The 22,726-nt window shown below is 40.0% G+C and overlaps 2 protein-coding genes and 1 pseudogene across 2 annotated transcripts; 1 reads left to right on the forward strand and 2 right to left on the reverse strand.

Annotated features, from left to right (window-relative positions):
- Window positions 1-127: 127 nt before the first annotated feature.
- LOC137738961 (uncharacterized) lies at window positions 128-14,052 on the reverse strand. Its single transcript, XM_068478430.1, has 17 exons — window positions 13,807-14,052; window positions 13,117-13,235; window positions 12,876-12,921; window positions 12,661-12,733; window positions 12,513-12,570; window positions 10,371-10,466; window positions 9,830-9,947; window positions 9,493-9,759; window positions 8,722-8,823; window positions 8,184-8,541; window positions 7,989-8,102; window positions 6,888-7,516; window positions 6,562-6,758; window positions 6,220-6,442; window positions 5,758-5,877; window positions 4,353-5,126; window positions 128-3,516 (listed from the first exon to the last, which is right to left on the reverse strand). Exons 1-17 carry the CDS (start codon window positions 13,900-13,902, stop codon window positions 448-450), a joined length of 6,459 nt encoding a protein of 2,152 aa, XP_068334531.1. The 5' UTR covers window positions 13,903-14,052; the 3' UTR covers window positions 128-447.
- A 272-nt stretch (window positions 14,053-14,324) lies between these two features.
- On the reverse strand, window positions 14,325-16,993 carry LOC137738690 (pentatricopeptide repeat-containing protein At3g02330, mitochondrial-like; annotated as a pseudogene).
- Window positions 16,994-21,136: 4,143 nt separating this feature from the next.
- On the forward strand, window positions 21,137-22,437 carry LOC137739390 (UMP-CMP kinase 4-like). The gene is made up of 6 exons (XM_068478959.1): window positions 21,137-21,193; window positions 21,343-21,394; window positions 21,623-21,740; window positions 21,886-22,042; window positions 22,146-22,226; window positions 22,333-22,437. The coding sequence occupies exons 1-6, from the start codon at window positions 21,137-21,139 to the stop codon at window positions 22,435-22,437; spliced, it is 570 nt and encodes a 189-aa protein (XP_068335060.1).
- Window positions 22,438-22,726: the final 289 nt, after the last annotated feature.

Here is a 22,726-nt window from a genome sequence, read left to right on the forward strand (position 1 = left end):
TCGTGGTCATGGCAGCAGCCACAAACATCAGGGTACTAAAGTGAGAATTACCCTATTTTTAGATATAAATTCAGAAATGGAACAACACTTGGTTAGACCACGCGGATTGCACTCAAGAACGATATGTAGGTAGCCAAGATTAAATTCAAGGCCTCTAAAGGCGTCAAACTGTACAAAGTACACTATTAGCTTCACAAACTACTACCCTATTTACAAAATTCCCATGGCCTGCGCAACATCATCATCATCATCCTCGTACACTAATATGCATCAAATATATAACCGACCACTCTTAGCGCGGTAACATCTCTCCACATAGTCTTGGTGCGACTCCTAAGGGAATGGGATAGATAGTTGAACCTCTACAATGCGGGAAGGGACTACCCCCTCTACTGTGTAACGAAGTCGTTGAAAAAACAGAGAGAGAACATACAGGTTATATGGAAGCTAGGGGTACCCAATGCTGGTCACAAAAGGTACCAGCCTTTTGTAATCTCTTCTCTTCCCCAGCGCATAGCAGTCAAGAACCCGCCCGAGGATGAGCCTTGTGTTTTGCAAAGCCACTTCTCTAGGTGAGACTCCAGATTCTGTTGCGCTCCCGTGTGCTGGTGTTGAACCTGTTGCAAATGGAGATGTCATACCATACTGTAGGGGCCCACTGCGAGCCTTAAATGAGGTCTGAGGAGCTAGCATTTTGTCATCACCACTGCCAATCCCGTTTTCAAACGACCCAGGTTCGTGAGGATGAGAACCTGGCACTGAGCTACAGCTTTGCAGAAGAGCTTCTAAGACGCTCAATGCCTCCCAGCAGAGTGTGCTCTCTACCAACTGGGACACAATCGCATACATGTGTGGACTTTGGGCAGCGTCCATGGGAGTGTGCTGGAGCAATGCCTTAAGCATGAGCAGTATCACACGCTGATACTCAACCGGCCCTTTCTCCAGTAGTCGTAGTAAGTGCCCAAAAGCCAAAGCTGAGTGCTTTGGGAACCACTCATTGCATAAGAGTGGCGAGACACAAGCAAGGAGATTGTTGATGCTTTTGATCTCACCACGTGAGTAAACCATAAATACAGTAGCCAACTCATCTAATGATTTTGCTCTACACCAAATAGAGATGTTGGCCGCAACAGAGCAAGCCTTCTGGAACTGCTGTTGTAGTGGCGAAGCAGGCCCCAACACCGGATCCTTGCTAAGCTGCAGGCAGAGCCAGGGAAGTAAGCCTGTGATGTGCATCAAGAGTCTTGTCTCAGCATCTCCAAATATAGAGTCACATGAGTGCACTGTGATCCGTGAGAGAACTTCAATAGAAATGCCGTGACTAACAGTTGACATGAGTCCTTTAAGAACAAGAGGCTGCACACCTTCAAATGTCGGCAGATTTCCACCAGAAGGAGGCTGCTCATAGCCACTCCTGGTTTCCATTCGCTGGAAGTCCCCAAGTTCATTATTGGTATCCAACTCATCCCGAGGCATGCTCGAACGAAGAACATTTTCTGTTGTTCTGTCTCGGAATGATAAACGGTCAATCACACGTGAGAAGAGTTCAAGCACTTGACAGTAGACGTGAACAAAATCTGTGTGCATCATAGCTACACACCCCCAAAAGAGTTGGGGGTATAGTATCACCTTCTCTGGTTCCATGTTCTCCACCATCACTTGCAATGTCAACAGGATTTCCATAATGAATCCCAAAACTGGAGGTACTGGATTTCCTAGGCACCTATGAAGGCACCGGAGGAGCAACACACATGTATCGCTTGTTACACTAGGCCGCAATGCACGGTAAATCTGATGTGACCGGCAGGCTAGGTGTCTCGATGTGCACTCCATGGCCCATTTCAGTGCCTCAGCTCCCCAGGTCTCACGAAGATCTCCTTGGAAGAAGATAGCATCCACCATGCTCTGAACTAGTGCAGACAACAATGCTGCACTTGGAAGCTCAGATCTCACGACTGTGGGGTCCTCATTTTCCCACATCATGCTTCCTCGTTTTGATTGAACATACTTGATCAGGCTCACAACCTGCTGCTTGTTCTCTCCATCACTATTTTCAACCTCATACAGTTCCAAGTGTCGTCCTGCAAGAGAATATAGTAGATTAACGAGCAGATGTTGGCAGTGTTCCAGCACAATGTCTTCCGAACTATCCATCGAAACAAATGTAACATGAAAGAGAAGAGGCAAGTGCTCGCGAAAATCTTCATCATTTTCATATGCAATTTCTGCCAGTAGGATCAGTGCTATATCTGCATGTGTCAGTGAATGCTGCTGGTGGCCCTGCAAGGCCGACTGAAGTTCTTTAGCACTAATCCCATGCATGGAAACCCCAGAGTGCAACCCGTCTTCACCCGAGTTTGGAGTATCAATATGATAGTCCCCACTGTCCCGAGAAACATGGCGACTCCGCAAGCTTCCTGTTGAACTTCTGACCCCCATTAAAGGCCCCGACATATTAACCAGTGCTGGAAGGAGCTGACCTGATCGGCCTGCATTTGCAGGAACAATGTTCAACTCGGGAGGCATTGGACCTATTGGGCCAGAGACACTTCGGCCTGTCACACCTGCTGTTCGCCAGCTCAGGCTCCCACTTGCATTCCTTAATGGACCATCAAAGGAACCCCGGACAAGTAATGGTGACATGTGCGGCTGGACGTCCACAAGTGATGCAATTTGGGGAACTGCAGGCCCTTGAGAGAATTCTAGCACAAAATTTCCATTAGCATCAACCTTATTTGCAATCGGCCCAATTGGATCTATGCTATCCTCCAGCATGCGCTGAGCTAACTGGTAAACCAGGTGGTCAATCGTACGCTGAGGACATACCCGTGCTAAGTATAAACTTACTCGCTTTGCAACAGAGAAATATGTAGCAAAAGCACCGCTTATTTCTGCAGATGCATTTGAATCACAGTCCTCTATCCCTTTCGTGATCAAGAAATCTAAAACAGGACTAATGTTCCTGGGTTTGCTAGCAATTGTACTCCAAAGTTTCTCAATTTCATCAGGAAAGTGGTCACCATGCCGCCATGTCACGTAGTAAAGACTTTTTAGTAGTCTTTCACTCCAACCCGAGTCCTTAAGTTTCCAGAAATTTAAATTCTCAATCCAAGGAGCCATGCATGTTAAGACCTGATGCTGTGCAATTATATCAACAGCATCAAGTTGCCTCTGCATAATCTCCTCGCATAGAAGCTGACTCAACTCAGGATGATCTTTGGCAAGTTTACACGAGAGCTTGTATTGAAACTGTTGGTAGGAATCAGGAAGGTTACCCACAACGGCAGCCCGATAATTCCCTGAGCTCTCAATGCCATCCTCAGCCCACTCACGAAGAGAAAGTGTCTCAAGCATCTGAAGGGCATCATCCCGGATTTGTCTTGATGGATCTACAACCTTATAGAGAATTAGACTCAGAAGTCTCTGGATTTCACATTTTGGTATCTCTTGGCGCATGTAGACCTCAGCCAGCACACTGAAGTAACCATCAGCTATAGCAGCATCGGAGTAATAGCACTGCAACGAAGTACAAAATTTGTTCTTAGTTTTTTAATAAAAATGAAATCCTTAATTTTGAGATGTTAACATAAGTTCACAATAAAACAGAGACAATACAGCATACCAACCTAGAAATCTAGTAAATTATGCAATGCAACTGAAGACCAGTGAGAAGGAGGGCGAAGATTCTCATAGAAGGAGCTATACCCCAACAGACTCAATCTAGCATAGGTTAATCAGCCTTCAGGGGTGCAGTACATTCTACATATCATATAGTAGGGGCACTGTCCCTCTGGCTCTTTTTATTTGAATAAAATATAATGATATCAGTGTTCTAAAAAGCCCCGCCTAGGGCCTTTTTAGGCAGTTGTCCACTACCACGATTAAATCCCAAGGTGTTTGAAAAATTAAGAAAGGGTGCCTAGATCTGCCTAGGTGCCCGTCTAGTCCGCCTAGACCCGCCTACAGTGCCTAGGTCGCGACTCTCCCATAGACAGAAAATAAATAACTTCCAATTTGCATATTATTTTTTCAATAAATTGTAAGAGACCTGTTGCATAATTGGATACACTCTCAGTATATGCTTGTTCCCATTGTTTTCAATATGTTTTAGTACTTTATAATTTATATGTCATTCTATTTTGCAGTTTATGTATCCAAAATAATTCTGTATTTTTTAAGTATAAGTAGACATTTATTCATATGTTATATAATAAACTTAATTAAAATAAAATAAAAAACAACCTATGCCCTGCCTAGACGCTTAGGTGCTAGGCCCCGGCCTGCCAACGGACTAGCGGCTTTTAGAACCTTGAATGATATAGGAACAGAATAAGCAAAGGAGACTTGAGTACCTGATCAATACAAGCAGGAAACAGGTCCAAATTTGTTTGTAATAAATTCTTCAAAGCCAGTTTTGCTAAAGAAACACGATGATGACCACCCCTATGCCTATCACGACCACCAGTCCCACGACCTCCTTCTCCTGTGTACTTCGAGTATGATGGAGTTCTTGGGTCAGCTGGTGAGTACCCAAATGGAGCCCTAGGTGCTGGCTCAATGAACAAACTGTTTATCCAAGATATAACCCTGCCACTCATCTTCCTTGCATTATCATCAAAGCAAGGCCCGTATAAGAGTGAAGCCATAGCATTCATGGAGGCCCACTGGATGGCCTCAACCTGTTCACTAAGTTCTTTGTCAAATGATATTTTGTCCACAGAATCTTTTGACCGGGCATTCTGAGAAGACTTATAACGTTCCACCTCACGTCGATAATCACTAACACCTTCTTGGCCCCATGAACTGCCCGTGTCGTCACACCAGGAGAGAAGAAGATCAAACAGTCGCTTTCTAGTTCTGACATCAAATTTCTCTGATTTTGACTCAACAAATTCAGGGGCTAGTGACCTTAGAACTGATGCAAGTGCAAAGCGGAGAGGCTGCATATCTTGGAAGTTTTCAGCAGGTGCTGTCAAGATCTGTTTGGTTGTTTCATCAATGAACTTCAGATAGTGTAGACGGAAAACCGGTTTACGGGCCAGCATGCCAGGCCAAACATTCTCAGCAACAGTACGAAATATATTTGCAATATGGATACGCAGCTCCTCCCGGCGAGCTTTTTGAGTCTGTAGATTATGTTTAGTCAGATACACTGATAATCAATATCTAACTAATGAAGAACTTAACTAACTGTTGAAGCAAAAAAAAAAAAAAAGGATATTAGTTTTTAGCTTTTTCATATAATCAGTTTGACGAAACATTTTGCTAATATGAAACAACTCAAAACTGAAAGCTATACAGACAAGAAATCAATTGGAAAATGGATAAAATGATCTACTGCTGCCAATGTAATTAATACAAATCTGAGTTGTCGTTAAGTACTGCACAAAATTATAATATTTCCAATTTGTACACAGAACATGAGATAGTAAATATTTTCATTTTGATGAAATAAAGGGAATTATATTAATTTTTATAAAAGGGATATAATCATATGTTCCAAAAACACCAGAGTAATATAACCAAAACAGGTATAGACCACACAAATGATTTGCATGCTAGATCAATACCAAGTAACAAAATAATAAGTTTTGGTTACCACTTTTGAAGTTGGCAACATGAATTTTCCCCTTATGTTAAAGTACAGCAAATCAATACTCTCGAGTACCAAACAATACAGTACATTGGAAATGTCAAAATGCTCAGTCTTCAAATTTTAGCCTTGATTAAAAGAAATTTGAGGAGTTTATACAGCACCTTCCACTTTGGTTTTGTCTCTGTCTCTAACGAAACCTCATCAATGAAAGATGCAAGTTCAGTAAACATGATTTCACATGCTTCCAGATGCGAGCGGCCAAGAGTCATTGTTGCTGCATGCTAAATTTAGAAAGGACAAATTTAGTCTACCCAGTTGAAGAGAATCAACAAGCAGGGAATAATTAATCAAAGAAAAGAGATATGCTTTCTAGTTAAAGCAAACCCTTACAGAGGCAAAAGACCTCAAACTAGTAGCAACAAAACAATAGGATCCAATTGTACCGGCATTAGAACTGACCCCCCACCACAAATTTGTTGTAATGACAAGAAAACAAGAAAAAGAAAACAAGGACGAGGTACAATAGACATGATTTGTAACCATGAAAAAATCTTCTTATATCCATATATCAATTTACACATAACAAAATACTGAAATTAAACAATCATCTAGCAAGTACTTACTATATGTGTCTCAGATCCCGATTTAAGAGACGGAAAAATTAGATGGTAAAGATCTTTGGTTGCAACTATACTACCAGCTTCTCTATTATTTGGTGGACATGAACATACAAACATAGCATACATGACCCACTGATCCAGTTTGCTGTCTGCGTCTTGTGACTGATGAGCCTTCCCACCCAACTCAACAGGTGTGATATGAGCCAGACGTTGCACAACCTCTGCCCTGCAAATTAAGAATGTGTTATGACAATCGTGAAATTCGGGTTGACCAGGAAATCCTGATAATTATAAAGTGTTTCAAAGACGTATAAGATAACTAAACGTAAACAGGAATATACTTACTTTGCTTCATGGACAGATCTTGGGCAAAGTTCAGCAGCGTATTTGACAAGCTCACTAAGACAACGAGCCCACCTGTTCTTATCAGGGCTCTCAAATATTATAGACTGAAGTGTCACGTCAGGCGGGATAGCATCAGATTCTCGTCTCAAATCAAATGGACGCCCAGAATCCCAATAGCAGCTCTGGACGATGTCATCCTGAAACATTAGAAAAAAGATTCATGAATGAAACTCAATAAGATGCACATTTGCAACATTGCAACTCAAATGGAAAACGGGACAGGGAGAACAAATGAAGATACGGTTAAAGATAGGAAGATAACTCACCCCATGCTCTTCCAACACATCAATAATAAATATTGGTTCAGGTTCATATTTCAAACTATGATCAGGCTGCGCACATATTGTAAGGTACCGTATATCATTCCTTAAAGCACGTACACACCGCAATAACTCCAGTGCAGTGTGTCTAATCTGGCTGTCAACAGAACTAAGGAAGATAAGACCGACTGCATCTATCTCTGATGCACGAAACTCAATCAATTCTCCTGCTATATGGAAAGAAGGTTTCTTAAATCCGTCATTTCGCCCTACGCGTTTTGCATCTTGAGAATCACATTCCAGTCTATCATCAATTAAACATGCTCTCCAAAAACGCATGAGTTCCAACAAACGGCCTAACGACGTTTGAATGAGAAGTGGGAATTCATCAGGAAGTCGTAGGATGAAGTTGGCCATCCCTCTCATCACTGCAAAGCGACGATGGGGAAGGTATCTCACGATCCGGTTCAGTACCTGCACTGCTTCCTCGCGAACACCAGGATCAATGCTTATCCCATGTTGAGGTATTATTTCAGTGATTTTATCACTTCGTCCCACCTCTTCTATTAGATACGGTATGCATTTCAGCACAGAACGGAATAGATATCCTTGAGACTTTTCCTTGGTTACAGAATCTGGAAAGCATAAAATTTATTTAGTGTTGTCATTGCAGCAACATAAGCACAAAGTTCAGCAGTGTGCGCAGATAATGATTACATTATACTTTAGCTAATATTCCATAACTGCAATAAAAACATTTAGTATCTTAGCAAAATGAGAATGGCAGGCAGGAATGTTGATAAAAAGCCCGCACAACAGTAAAACTACTGGTTGGCCTAGTAAGGTAGAGAAAACTTCAATGGTTTGCTGTGTGCAGTGACATGTAGAGAGAGAGAGAGAGAGAGAGAATCAATTGTGTATTTGACAAGCTCAGTAAGACAGTGAGCCCAACACAACACGGATTATAAACAACATATAAAACTGACAGCATTGAAATTTAATTAGCATATCAATGCAAAAATGAAAAGAGAAACCTACTATATTATATGTAAATAAAAATTCGATTCCTTCACTATTGTCAGTGCTTAGTATTAGTAAAGAAAATACCTATGGTGGTCTTTGAAGACGTCAAAAGAGCCTGACTATAGGTTCTATGGCAAGACCTCAAAATTGACTCGATTGCAGCCTTCACTTTTGGAATATAATGGCCAATATCATGACCTGTTGTATGTAAGAAAACTTAAATGAGGATCAGTTGAAAACTTCAGCTACTAGAATATGATTACAAGCATATGACTGAACCTTTGAATATGTCCAAGCCGACATGCGGACTTGAAGGTGACATTACAATGGCGAGCAAAGCACGGAGACCAATAACCTTTCCTTCACTAGGACTATCTTGTTTCAGTAGTTCCAGTATCATATGGTTCATGGCAAAATCAAGGTTATGTTCTGCTATAGTCACACAGAACTCCACAAGTTTATCATGTTGGACATCCTGAGTAAGCATTCCTTTCTTCAGAACTGTTAAGAGTTGTGAGGTTACACTGTCTAAGTAATCCCATGTACGATTATGTGACTGGCCTGATGCGTGGACGCTCAAGTAAAACCTCAAAACTCGATGAAGACAGTCCAAAGCCATGAAACGATGGGTCTTGTCCTGAATGAATAAAGTACATAATGTCATACAACTTACACATGAAATGGAAAGCTACAAGGATATGGCCCCCACCCCTCAAAAATGAACATGATAAGAAAACATGATTGGATCTGGAAAATACAACCAATTAACCAAATACAGGCTTTATTGTCCCCTACACCATTTGTTTCTTGAACTTACTCTGAGAAGCTTGTAGAGTTGATCCATGTGAGGGCTTAAGTTGTGGATGAAAAATGTATCATCACCAAGACAGAGAAGAAGAGTTACCAAAGGGTAACCAACCTGACAAAAGTTGTTTACATAAAATTAAAATGAAAACCACAAACATGCAAGGGGGGGGGGGGGGATGTAATAGACAGCACTAGCTTTACAAAACATGCATATTTAACAATAATGGCAAAGGGGGAAAAGAGTAACGGTTGACCTGTCCCCATAACTGGAAATAAAAACATCAAACACCAACCACACCATCTAAAAGCAATCATTTAAGCCAAACTTCATCAGAAAAACTACAGCTACAAAAAAAAAAAAAAATGGAGGACCCTTTTAGAGGAGTACTTGTAATTCTAGAATATAATCAAGTGAAACTCCAAATACCAAATGATGCCTCTGTAAAAGTGGGCACGTGAACTTATCATGAACAAACTGCCCCACTAGCGCCGACAAGTAATTCAGCTTCAAGATGAGATATTCATAATACAATTCCAGGACTACCATGATAGTCTGTATAGCCATATAAACTATTACTCGCTGTATATGGTATCAAATTCTTTTTCTGTTTCTTTTTTGAATTCTATACCAAAATCAAATGGAGGCTACAGTAAAGTGCAAAGGGGTAGCTTTCTCCATGAAAAGTGAAAGCACTATGAATGTTATTTTGCACATTTTAGATATTGGAAAACCAAAATCAGAAACAGATAAAAAAGAGGTAAAAGAGCAAGGTCAACTTACAGCAATATGTTTGCTCTGTTTATCCATCCAATGCATGAGCTGTCCTCTTATCCGCCCAACAGCTTCATGCCAGAGTGTGAGTGCAGGATCTACACCTAAAGGTGGCCACTGGCTTTTTCCACCATCTGCCAAAGGTGCTAGGATATTTGAAAGCATATTGCATAGAGCATGATGGAGCTCACTTTTGCGTTTATGTGGTGCACGATTGAGAGGGTTTGCTTTTGCCACAAAGGAAGCAGATGCATTCAGTCCACCCTCAGTTTTTACCTGACAATTACTTTAGTTATAGAGTAGTCCAAATATCATTTTTCCTATATGACTGCTACTATCCACATACCCCAAGTTTCAAGTAGCGCATTCCATTAATGATACTGAGCGTTTCACTTCGCGCAACACTAGTGTCAACTCGACGAATACTGAGTTCCATGAAAAAGCGCTCAGTGACCGAGCTAAACCTGAACACCATAATCAGTATATAACATTAAGTAAACTTGTAGTTAATCATATTGGATAGGTAAATGTAAATAAGATGCCAGATTGCCTAAAATTGGTCAGAACGTAGATTATCAAATAATACTGAACGAGTTAATATACACCCAACCTCACAAATGACAGATGATAAAATTAAAGAAAACTATATGAAATTTGATAGAAAATGCTAGTGCATTACCTATCTACTACCTATGCAGCCTAAATCAAATATACCACAAAACAAGAGTATTAAAAGATACAAAATCATCAAAATAACAGATTTCAAATCCAATTTAATAATGAAGAACATTTTAATATCATTTTACAATTCTCTTCTTTGTCTTCTTTCTTTTCCTTTACGAGTGAGAGGGGGAAGGGGGTGAGGGAGTTTGTTGATATTCAGTCACCTGATGCGAGACAAGGCACCCAAGAGCTGAGCAACTAAGTCCAGAAGAAGTCCTCGCAGATCAACCAATGAAGGATATTCAACCTGACTAACAACCCTGCAATAACAATATAGTGAATTGCAACCCAAAAAATAAAGCTTCTAATGTGGTTTACTTGTATAAACTTTTCAGATATGTGTTTACGTCTCTTCGAATTGGAGTTGTTTACCGAATTGGAGTTAGTTTCTCAATTGGAGTAGGATTTCTACCTAGATTCCAATTAGGATTAATAATCCTTATTGAAGAAGACCTTTATTATGTCTATATAAAGGGGCTATTGTACTAGTTTTGATTTGGAGGGAGCAAAACAATAAATTGTATACCACTCAAGGGATTAGGGTGAGAGAATATTGTAAAGTGTGTGCGAGAGAAAAGAAAAGAGATAGTGTATTTCTTGTTCTTGTTCTTTCAGGTTTTTCGTCAAGTCCTAGTTCTAGAGATTTGGCAAGATTATTGGTTGTACTCATTATTGCCGAACCATGTAAATTCTTGGTGTTATTTATCATGGTTATGTTTTCGATTTACGGAGTTTGTTCTATTTTTCCCATTCTTAAATGCGATATTCTCAACAAGTGGTATTGGAGCCAGGTTTGGCTGATATCCGTTTAGAATGGAGGGTGCAACCCGCTTTAATTGGGTTCCGTGGAAATCAAGAGGACGACATGCTTTACTGAAGGTGTTAAGAGCAAGCTAGCAAGTATGTCTAATGCTGATTGAACCAAGATGAAGATAAACGTTGTTTTCTGGCAAAGAAGTCTATAATTGCCTTTGCCAATGACGATGGTAGTTCTGATCAGGGGGAGCCTGGTCAAGAGAAGTTTGGTCAAGTGAATTTTGGTCAAAAGATGTTCGATCACATGTAGTCTGGTCATGGGTATTGCAATCAGAGGGAGCCTGGTCAAGAGAAGTCTAATCAAGAGGGTCTTGGTTAATGAGTAGTTCGATCAGGGGGAGCTTGGTTATGGGTAATTCAATCAGGGGGAGTCTGGTCATGAAATGTTTGATCAATGGGAGTTTGGTCAAGAGGAGTAATCCTATTTTTTGGTATACCTTCCTCATGGTCTAGAGGGGGAGATTGTTAGGTTTTTCCAGCCCATGATAAGTTGTCCTAAGTCCATAAGGAATTATAGTCTTAGAGGATTAAATTGTTTTCCCAATTGGAGTTGTTTACCCAATTGGAGTTAGTTTCTCAATTGGAATAGGATTTATACCCATATTCCAATTAGGATTAATAATCCTTATTGAAGAAGACCTTTATTATGTCTATATAAAGGGGCTATTATACTAGTTTTCAATTGGAGGGAGCAAAACAATAAATTGTATACCACTCAAGGGATTAGAGTGAGAGAATATTGTAAAGTGTGTGCGAGAGAAAAGAAAAGAGATAGTGTATTTCTTGTTCTTGTTCTTTCAGGGTTTTTGTCAAGTCCTAGTTCTAGAGATTTGGCAAAGATTGTTGGTTGTACTCATTATTGATACCGTGGACGTAGGCACATAATGCCGAACCACGTAAATTCTTGGTGTTATTTATCTTGGTTATTTGGTTTCGATTTCCGGAGTTTGTTCTATTTTTCCCATTCTTAAATGCGACATTCTCAACAAATACGGCTGTAGGGAATTTCAGCTCTCTGACTCAGATCACTAGTAAATAGCTATAGCAGTGTCCTGTCCTAAAATCGTATCATCCCAAAGGCATCATTCTTGATTAAATTCTATGCTAAAACTCCCTCAACTAAAATAAAGAACAACCAGTACTATCCAGTTAATCAGTCACCTTTCATTTTCATAGCCAGGGTATAAGGTTAAATGTTTAGATCCAAACAACATCCTGGTACTCAAATTTTATTATAACTTTTGTATCATAAGTCAGAACCAACAAAGAACTGAGGCAAACTTCAAAAAGATCTGCATCCTTTTCTCTTTCCTGATTAGAAGAAAAAAAAATCCAGAACAAATACTCCATGCATATAGCAAATTTATGGTAAAGGTATGACAAATACAAGAGAAATGGGAAAAGCATCCGCACGATGAAGCATATAACAGACACAAAAATTAAGCCACGACATATATCCAAGAAGTTCCAACAACCAACTATAGCTTTACCTGTCAGCATTGATCAGCCAGTCAAACACAAAATTTTCAAGCCCAGACCAAAGATTTTCTGCATAAAAATCAAAGCTTGTGTTATTTCACTGAATAATACAACTTCGCAAGCCTCAAGGTAAAATAAAATACCAATGAAATGAACTACCTGTAAGTCCCTCTTGTGGACAACACTCAACAAAGCGAATACATGCTGAGCAAAAAATGCACTCCACCGCAAGCTGAGCTTCGGTAAACATAGCATGAAAGTTATAACTAATGAAGCAGACTGTCCAATCATAAATACATGACGAAAATAATGGAAAAGGTCATAAACTTTGATACTGTAGTTTCTATACTACGCAAACTGATCTTCATACAAACCTTTCTTTGGAATGTAGATGCGTCATTTGCACCTTTTGGTGATTCACTGAAACAGAAGATTTCCATGTTAAAAGAAACGGCTAGGCCAAAAACAATGAATAACTCGGATCAACAAAAATGCTTTGACATATTGTAGCTGTACCCATGCCATTATATACAAGATGTTAGGATAAAGGCATCGAATCCAGAACAACTGAGGAGAACAAAGAATAACACATCTGCGGAAAAGGAAGAAACCCACCCTTCTCTCCATTTTAGAAGAGCTTCTAAAAGAGGTATTGGCGTATGCCGCGCTACCATAGCTAATGAATCCAGCACTTGCTCATAAGCAGGGTCAGATGGTCGGAGATATTGCCCATCCTGTAAGTTCCTCACATAACAAAAAGAGAAGAAAAAAAAATTCAATCGTAAGATGAATGCCAACCCATCATAGCAATACAAACATTCACTAAACTACAAAGGCATTAACTCATCGGGTGAAAGATATCGACAATGTCCAGCAACAAATGGCAAAGTCTGTACCAGTTCTACATAAATAGAGGACCTTGGAAGGCATTAGGAGCCTAAGACAAAACCTTGCAACTACTTTTAACTTCTTCATCATGGTTAATTACTCTTTCCTCAACTAACGTTTGGCAATCATGTTTAGGAAGATTACTAAGCAACAAATGACCGCCCTAAGTAACTCTATCAAGTTGCTCAAGCCGAATACGAAATTACACTAAAGCCAAAGCATGCTAGAAACAATGGAATCAAATATGAAGTGAAAGTATAAAATCAAGTAGACCAAATATCTTTATCGACGACGAAAGATTGCTAATTTCACACACAGAGCTACATAGATACGCATACTGAGAGCTCAAAAACCTAAATTCAATCAAACATGTGAAAATTTGCAGAATTTCAACTGGATTCAAATCAGAAAACGGACCTGAGCTTGAGCAGTCTCAATACGACGCCGTGCGAGAGGAAGAAACCGCTGGAGCAAGGCGTCGACGATAAGCTTCGCGGCGCTTCCCGCCTTCATTTTTCACTCTACGACTCCTTTGTCTCCGCTGCCAACTCAGCTCTGACCCCACTCCGCCGGCATTCGCTCCCCCGCCCAATTCGAAACCCTAAAAGAGGCAGAAATTGGGAAATTGGGAACGTGATTTTGGAGCGAAGGAAAACGAGATCGTTTGATCGGAAAAAACTGTACGGACAAGAACAAGAGCAAAAGAAATAAACTTTTCCAAATAACACTCTTTTTTTCTTGTTTTCCCAATAGTAATTTCTCCATCTTCTGAGGGGTGTTTTTGTAATTATGTACTCCCTTTCTGGTTTGTGGGCTAATAATTGGGCCTAATTCTAGTTTGGTAAACTTAAAAGAGAGATTAAAACCAACAATTTTCCCACTTCTCAAATGGAGGAGGTTTGAATTAAACACACATTTTACATGCTAATTTCGAGCTCATCTTCAAGAAACTCCTGCTCTCCCATCTCCTCATCAAGCACAAAATCGATATCTGGCCTATACCCAACTCTCGTCATTGGCGACAAGCAAATCGAGCTTCTCATACACCTCTTTACATCTCGGATGAGCCTTGTCCCCAACGAAAAACGCATGTACCTCGTCTTTCACCTCAATCCAGCTGCAACCCGGCTCCTTCTTCAGTCTACCATGCCCCATTGTCTTCCTCATCTTCGAGACCTCACCCCACATTCCAGCTTCCGCGTATATATTTGATAGCAGAACATAGATGGACGAATCTTGAGGATCCAGTTGCAGAATAGTGCTAGCTGCTTTTTCAGCCACTTCTACGTTCCCATGGAGCTTGCAAATACTAAGCAGAGTTCTCCGTATAACATCATCGGCTTCAAAGGGCATGTCTTCAATAAGCCTCAAGGCCTCATGAACTTGGCCTGACCTCCCTATAATATCCACCATACATGAGTAATGCTCCAACTGAGGATGTAAACCATAGGTGCTAAGCATTGCGCGGAAGTAGTGTAAACCTTTTTCAGCGTGCCCAATATGTCCACAAGCTCGGAGGACTGAAACAAAAGTTGCATGGTTTGGCTCCACGTTCTCAAGCTGCATGTACTCAAAAATACTAAGAGCGTCTTCTCCAAGGCCAAAGTTTGCATAGCCAGATATCATGGCGTTCCATGTGACAGCATCCCGCTTAGGTGCTTTCTTGAACATTAAATGAGAATCTTGCATGTTTCCACACTTTGAGTACATATCGACAAGAGTGCTAGTTATGTATACATCTGACTGCAATTCATGCTTGCTAATCTGAGCATGGATCTGCCTCCCAAGTTCAACAGTAGCCAAATTAGCACAGGTATCAAGAACCGTCGCGTATGTGAAGTTATCAGGTTCTGCACCCATTTCCAACATCAGAGAGAAAAATCTCTGCTCTTCCTCATTTTGCTTATGCAGCGAGAAGCCAGATATGATTACATTCCAAGAAACCATGGTTTGTTCTTCTGTTCTGTCATGTATCTTTTCTGCCTCTTCCATCATTCCACGCTTGCAATACATATCAACAAGGGCACCTCCAACAAATAAGTTCATCCCCGTTCCAGATTTAATAATTCTGCTACGGATTTCCATCCCATAGTTTGAAGAGAGCTGACCTGCTCAAGCTTTTAGAACACTACCAAAAGTGAATTCATCTGGTTCCATCCTTGAGCGGAGCATGGACACAAAGAATGAAAGTGTCTCCTTTTCATTTTCATTCCGTCCGTAAGCTGCAATAATCGCATTCCAAGACACAGCATCTCCAACTAGCATCTCATCAAACACGCAAGACGCTCCAAACAGATCTCCGCATTTACCATACACGTCCAGCATGGCATTTGCTACACATATATTTGATCTCAAACTACACTAAACCACTAATACTTGTAGTTGAAGCCCCTCTAAGTGCCCCTTGATCCCAGCACAAACGCTAAGTGCACCGAATAACGTTATCTTATCAAAACCAAGACCAGACTTCCGCAAAAGCTGAAAGAGTCGCAGAGCTTAAAAACCTTGCTCGTTTCGAGCATAGCCGACAATAATTGCATTATATGACTGTAAACTCTTTGACATCAAGTCGAATATCTTTCTAGCATCAGACATCCTATCCCATTTTGCATCCATGTCCAATGTGGCAGTTCCAACTATGACATCAAATTGGAAGTCCGTCTTTATAGCATGCCCATGAGAGTGCCTAACCTATATGCCGATAATCCTGCACAGGACCTGAAAACACTAGCATACGTAGATTGGCTCACTCCGACTCCAGCTTTCTGCATCTCATTAAACAGTTCTATACCCTTAACGAACCGATCATTCTGAAAAGAACCTGCAATTACCGTGCTCGAAGAAACCCAATTCTTTTTGGGTAATTCACGGAAGGCTTTGAGTGCATTATCTAATTGCTTACACTTCCCATACATATCTACTAAAGCACTTCCAGTTACCACATCAATGTCAAAACCCATCTTGACCGAGAAACAATGAATTTGAATCCCCAAACCAATCTCTTCATAACAGAACACGCTTTCAGAACAACTGCAGTCGTAGTACAATCAAATTCCACACTCACACTCATCATTTTCACATAAACTTCAACAGACTCCCAATACTCACCATTCTGCAAGTACCCGGAAATCAAAGAATTCCACGAAACCACATCTCTCTCAAGCGTAGCATCAAAAAAAGACTGCGCAAACCCCATCTTCCCACTCCCAGCGTACCCAAAAACCATGGTGTTCCACGACACCATATCCCTCTGCGGCATTCCATGGAACACCTTACCTGCATACTCCAAACCCCCACATTTCACATACATCAGGATCAAACAATTCGTAAAGAACACAGTAGGATTGAATCCAGAAACGATCATCCGAGCGTGGGCCTGTTTTCCCGGATTCAGAGCTCGGCCGAGGGAGCATAGCTGGAAAATGTGGGAGAAAGTTTTGAAATTTTTTACGGGTATTGGTTGGTTGCGACTGTGAGTGAAAGTAGAGGGAGAAAAAAAGGTTCGCGTTTGTGGGTAGAGAGATTTGGGAGAAAAGGAGAAGATTCTGGTAAACCATGTCTGAGAGAGATGGTGAGCAGCTGCCATCCACCGTGCTGTTCATTCTTTGGCGGGTAAATTCATATGCTGTACACTTTTCGTTTACTGTTTCCTTTCCCCAAGGTTTAAAAACGGGATTAGAATTCTCTACCTCATCTTTCCATCATCTCTTCTCACATTTTTTTATTTGTTTTGCTATAAAAAATTAATATAAGATATTAACGTAGTTTAAACGTGGTCGTTCAATTAGGAGGAGAGGTAAGGGGAGGGAAAAAAAGAGGAGAGAAAATCCTACTCCTTAAAAACGCTAGACACTAGTGGGGCCACGAATTAAGTTCTAACGCACAAACGGTTAGACGAAATTTAGACATATTTAAGTAAATTATTATATATTGTATAAATGAGTGCATGTTTATGCTTAAAAACACATAATTATATTGAGATACATAAATTAAAAAATAGACTAACATATAGATAAGACATATTGAATACATGGGAATCATAATATGATAACGATTCATTCAAGTATTCACAAATCTTTTATAATTTATTAAAAAAACAAAATATAAAATAAAATTATCTATTTATTGTTTAAGTGAGAGTTGCGACTTGAGTGGATATCTAGACGGGTCAGACAGGCGAATAAATGGGCTAAGCAGGCGACTAGATGGGTTAAGTGGTTGCTTAAATAGGTCTAGACACCCATTCTAAATTTGTCAAAAACGTAAAAATTGATCGAGACGGTTGCAAGCCACGTAGTGCCTAGGCGGAACCTAACCGGGGCTAGGCTGGGATTTTTAGAACAATGTTTTTCACACAACACTACTCAAATATTTACACACAATATCCACACACGGTGCAAAACAGTCGATTAGCTCATGCGTTGATATTGTTGAGAATATTCACTGAAGAAAGTTGAGGTTCTACTGTAAAACCAATTGACAATATGGGAAATAGCCTAACTGACACGTCCCAACCCCGATAACCCCAAATATCAAGGTAGGCATGTGTTGGGCGACACCCGAGGGTGACGAAGCCCTTTTAAACATGCATATAAGTAAAAGATATGCAATTAAAACGTAAAATGCCACAACAGGAACGTGTTCAGAGCATACATTTATTAAGAATAATATGGAAAAATTACTAGGAAAATATACTAACAAAGGAATGATACCTATACCGAGAAGACTAGAGAATAAATATGTAGAAGTGTCCTGACATCGGGATTATGTGCCTTGATTTTAAATCCTGAAAGGGGCGCAAAACAGAAAGGTGAGTGGACCAAGTTTATAATAATAATACTAATAACAAGAAAACCATTTTCTTTATGAACATACTAACCCCCTATTTTGAAAACATATATAATACTACATGTAGGTTTTATAAAAAAAAAAAACCCTAGCATGCCAAGCAAAACCTTCGTAATACATGTATGTGTAAAATCATGCTCAATAATGTTGAAAATGTCGTCGAAGTCAAATCCTTAAATCTCATCAGTGAAGTACTTAACTAGGGGTATCATAGTCGCCCGAAGGCAGTACCTGTCCATCACCCGAAGGTGAAGCTGAATCAAATAACAAAACATCCACATAGACACTAGCCGTGGCTAGTAAAGCTGTCTGACACCGCTTTCGACGGTGAAGCTGGGGGTATGTAATATATCATATCTCACTCCTCCATCATATGTGTCCTATGGCCATAGACATAATACCCGTGGTGTGCGGATGTGCCATATGATAACCCACTTGGTAAGTACTAAAAACATATTTCAAAACTAGTATTATAAATCATATTCGAAAACCTTAGAATTCATATATGTAAATCCACTAGTTCATAATCATAAAAATGCATAAATGCAAACCTATAATTCATCACCATTAGCGGAAAATAATTCCGATAAATAATAAACATTCATAAACGTAAATTAAATAACTATTGATTTATGTTAAATCATAAATATAGAATTCTATAAAGGCATAATATAAATCATATTCAATTCATGAAATATGCCGTGCATGCTAGGTAAATATTTATAAAAATATGTAGGTTAAGAAGGGATCCTTCACTTGTTTTTCCATTGCCCGAAAGCCTCTCAAACTATTAAGAATGACATCGCTTCCCACCAACGCATCTAAACACAATTAGAGACCTTTTAGTAAAACTATACCTAAAGGATAAAATTTGGGAAACTAGACAGCGGATTTGAATTTGACACTTCGGAAAACCTAAGTACAGACCTCGGGTTTTCCCTCCACGGGCCCCTGCACACGTCGTCGTGCGTGGCGACCAACCGCCCCGACTTGCCGGAAAATCGAACTCCAAAAATTTCCAAATTTTACAGGAATGAAGATTTCGATGAGTGGAGCAACTTTCATACATGTGACTAAGGCCAATTTGGCCGGGAAAATCCCCAATTTCACTAAAACCCGTCGGAAACCCTAAAAATTGAGCGTTCTTTATTCAACTCCAAACAAGCTCCAACACCTCAACCATTGCTTGGGCTTTCTTCCTAGGGTTGAGGAAAGTCCATTGTTGGTGGTGGTGGTTGATGGAGTTAACTTCACAATCGTCGGATTTCCGCCGTGGCACCCCAGGAACCCACGGGTTCCATTCTTCACGAAATCAAGGCTAAATCTAGTGAAATTTGATTGGTAATGGAAGATGGGAGATCATGGAATGTTTTCCACGTGGTGGACAACGATGATTTAACGGAAAAAACTGACGAAAATCACGTCGGAATAGCATAGAACTGGTCCGGTCGACAGGGAGGACCCGGGTCAAGTATGATTCGGTGCTCCTCCACTATCTCTTTTCCCTTCCTTTCCTGCTCTCCCTATTGGTTAGTCTCTCTTCTCTTCTTTTTGATTGGGTGTCCCGCCCCTCATTTCTCTCATTTATCTCTTATCCCAACCGTCTATTTCTTCTTTCATTCAATTTGGGCCACACACGTGGCTTTCCAGATTTTGCTCCAAAAATCTAGAGCATTCCAGAAAATATTTAAATGACTATTTTGTCCCTATTTTTACTTGCCCATAACTTCTTCATTATAACTCCAAATCACGTTCCGTTTACACCCACGCGTTCGTAGCGACGAGTACTATGAGGATACGTCAAGAAAATGAACCTTACATGACACGACAAGGTGGTCAACATAAGTCAACGTATTTGCCTCGAAGGGCATTTTCGTAAATTCATTTTTTTAAATTATAAAAACCATAATTTTTTGGGACAGGTCGTTACACCAACTTACTTATAAGCTCATGTAAGGTCCCTCCTCGCATTAATATGAGACTAATTCTCAACACGCTCCCTCACATGTGGCGAATTTTCAAGCCCAACACGTATCAGAGCAGGTTGTCCCATGTGTGAAACCAAACGGCCACACATGCGCTCTACGTCACCCCATTGTGTTGTCCATGTGTTAGGCTTGAAATTGGGGTTCCACCATAAAACCAATTGACAATATGGGGAGTAGCCCAAGACCGTATAAGTACATAGCAAATCTTGTCCATCACTGATGACCCCATACGTGTGACCGATTTTCAAGCCTACACGTGGACAACAAGTGGGCGACGCATGAGCACGTGTGGCCCTTGGGCTTTCACACGACAAGCTGCTCTGATATTATAAAGAAAATTGAGGTTCTACCATAAAACCAATTGGCAATATGAGGAGTAACTCAACTTTTTATAAGCCCATGCAAAGTCCCTCATCCCATCAATATGTGACTCATTCTTAACACATCCCCTCACGTGTAGCGAATATTCTCAACTTATGTGCGCATGGGAAAGACTAATTCATTTGTTATATAAAACGAATAAACCACTAAAAGCACCGCCTCAATTCTCTCCAAACGGTCTAATCGGTGTCCCAGAACCCATGCCACCGTTTTACACCAAGATCGACATCGTTTTTTGCTACAAAGTCTGCTACCATCATGCACTCTTGAGCAAGTCTTCTCCCTGTTAGACCCTCTCTACATCCTTATCACTCCCTGTATAACATTTTGTCAGGTGATTAGGTTCTTAATGTTTTGAGTTTGATACAATAGAAACTATAATATCAAGCTTCTATGTAATTTTGCCGCAATGGCCTTGTTCTCTTTTTGAACGTGGTGCTCTGATTGGCGTTCCTGCATACGTCTTTGTTGTACTATTCGAATTTCTCGAACAAATTTGCTTCTAAACAAGCTCATGATGAACAGGATTCATGGAGACCATAGAAAAAGATTATGCACCACAAGGGGCAACTGTGACTCCAAACAAGGTTGGTGTCAAGTGTCAATTCTTTTGTTTGTTTGTTTGTTTATTTGTGTTTATTTTTTTTTTTTTTTTTTTTTTTGGTGTGATTTTTAGATAATTATTATTAGTGAAATTATTGAATGTATTTGTGTGTGTTTATCTTTGATTTGTCAGGACCCAAGTGAACGTAAGCCTAAAGGGCACACAATTATCATCTGTGTTTCAGGTAAGAAGTTTACGACATTTTTCCTCCCAACTAATAGAACTGGTTAATTAGGAAGCATCTTAACTATCATCTATGTTAGATGAGCTGTTTAATAACTATTTCGTTTTCAGTCTGCTTGATAACTATTTAGTTTTTAGTTTTTGTTTTTTTAAGTGAAGTGAAATGACTATCAAACGGCTGCTACTTGTTACACAATTTCATGGTCTTAATTAAAACCATGTTTTACAGGTGGTCTAGGTAGCGGAAAGAGTACACAGTGCGCTAAGATTGTTTCACACTTTGGGTTTTGCCATCTGAATGTTGGTGATCTTCTTGAAGCAGAAGCTGAGGCTGGATCTGAATACAGGTATTTGATTCATTCAAAAAAGTCTTTCTTTCACAAGTAAAATGTCATCATTCTTGTATGATGGAAATCTAGCAACCATTTTTTTCAAAACCTATTAAGCCACATTTTCTCACATCTCATATTTGTTGCAAATTTCTCTCTACAGTAAGATGATCAAGGACTTTAAGAAGGAAGGACGACTGGTTCCTTTCGATTTGGTTGTCAAACTTCTGCAACAGGCAATGCAAATGAGCCGAAACAAGAAGTTTCTCGTTGATGGCTTCCCGTGGAATGTAGAAAATATAGCTGCAGCTGAAAGAATTGTAGGGTTGTAGTTTTCGTTAAAAGTATCAATGTTCTTCAAAAGTAGTAGTGTTTGTTAGATTTTAATATATTCATGAAGAACCAAAGTTTATGTTAATGCAGATGAAATTCGAGCCGGATTTTGTACTGTTTCTTGACTGCTCAGAAGGAGAAATGACAAGACGTCTTTTAAACAAAAACCAGGTGAGCAAATTGTGTAGTTCTTAACTTGTTTCTTTAGTTTACAGATTGTCGATGTCTGTAAACCTGTCGAACTCTTCCTCATCCGTACTCTTTGCAATCTTCGAAGGGAAGAGTTGACGATAACATTGATACGATTCAGAAGCGTCTTCAAGTTTATTTCGAATGCACCATTCTTGTAGTCAATTATTACAGCACCAAGGGAAAGGTTTGAAAGGTAACCATCTCCTCAAGGGCTTCTGCTCGTCGACATATAGCTAGTCTTACCATATAGTTTAATGAACTGTTTGTGATGGAGCTTATCTGTAATTAGTATGTTAATTGTTTTCTTCTTCTTTGATTCTGCCTAGATTGATGCTGAAAGGCCTCCTGAAGAAGTATTTGAGGTAGTCAAGGAAGCATTCTATGAGCTCGAAGAGAAGCGTGAGGAAACCATGCCCTAGTTTTTAAGGAGAATGGACTTCTTTGTTCTTAGGTATGAAATTAAGCTATTTGAATTGGAT

This window comes from Pyrus communis, chromosome 7 (genome assembly GCF_963583255.1).
Source record: "Pyrus communis chromosome 7, drPyrComm1.1, whole genome shotgun sequence".
NCBI lineage: Eukaryota > Viridiplantae > Streptophyta > Magnoliopsida > Rosales > Rosaceae > Pyrus > Pyrus communis.

Bases quoted from the DNA above. Each gene is read 5' to 3' on its own strand.
- LOC137738961 (XM_068478430.1), bottom strand. From the start codon at position 13,902: ATGAAGGCGGGAAGCGCCGCGAAGCTTATCGTCGACGCCTTGCTCCAG. The intron at 13,236-13,806 runs GTCCGTTTTCTG...AGGAACTTACAG, and splicing joins TTGAGACTGCTCAAGCTCAG to GATGGGCAATATCTCCGACC. The intron at 12,734-12,875 runs GTTTGTATGAAG...ACCGAAGCTCAG, and splicing joins CATCTACATTCCAAAGAAAG to CTTGCGGTGGAGTGCATTTT.
- LOC137739390 (XM_068478959.1), top strand. From the start codon at position 21,137: ATGGAGACCATAGAAAAAGATTATGCACCACAAGGGGCAACTGTGACT. The intron at 21,395-21,622 runs GTAAGAAGTTTA...CATGTTTTACAG, and splicing joins AATTATCATCTGTGTTTCAG to GTGGTCTAGGTAGCGGAAAG. The intron at 21,741-21,885 runs GTATTTGATTCA...TTCTCTCTACAG, and splicing joins GAGGCTGGATCTGAATACAG to TAAGATGATCAAGGACTTTA.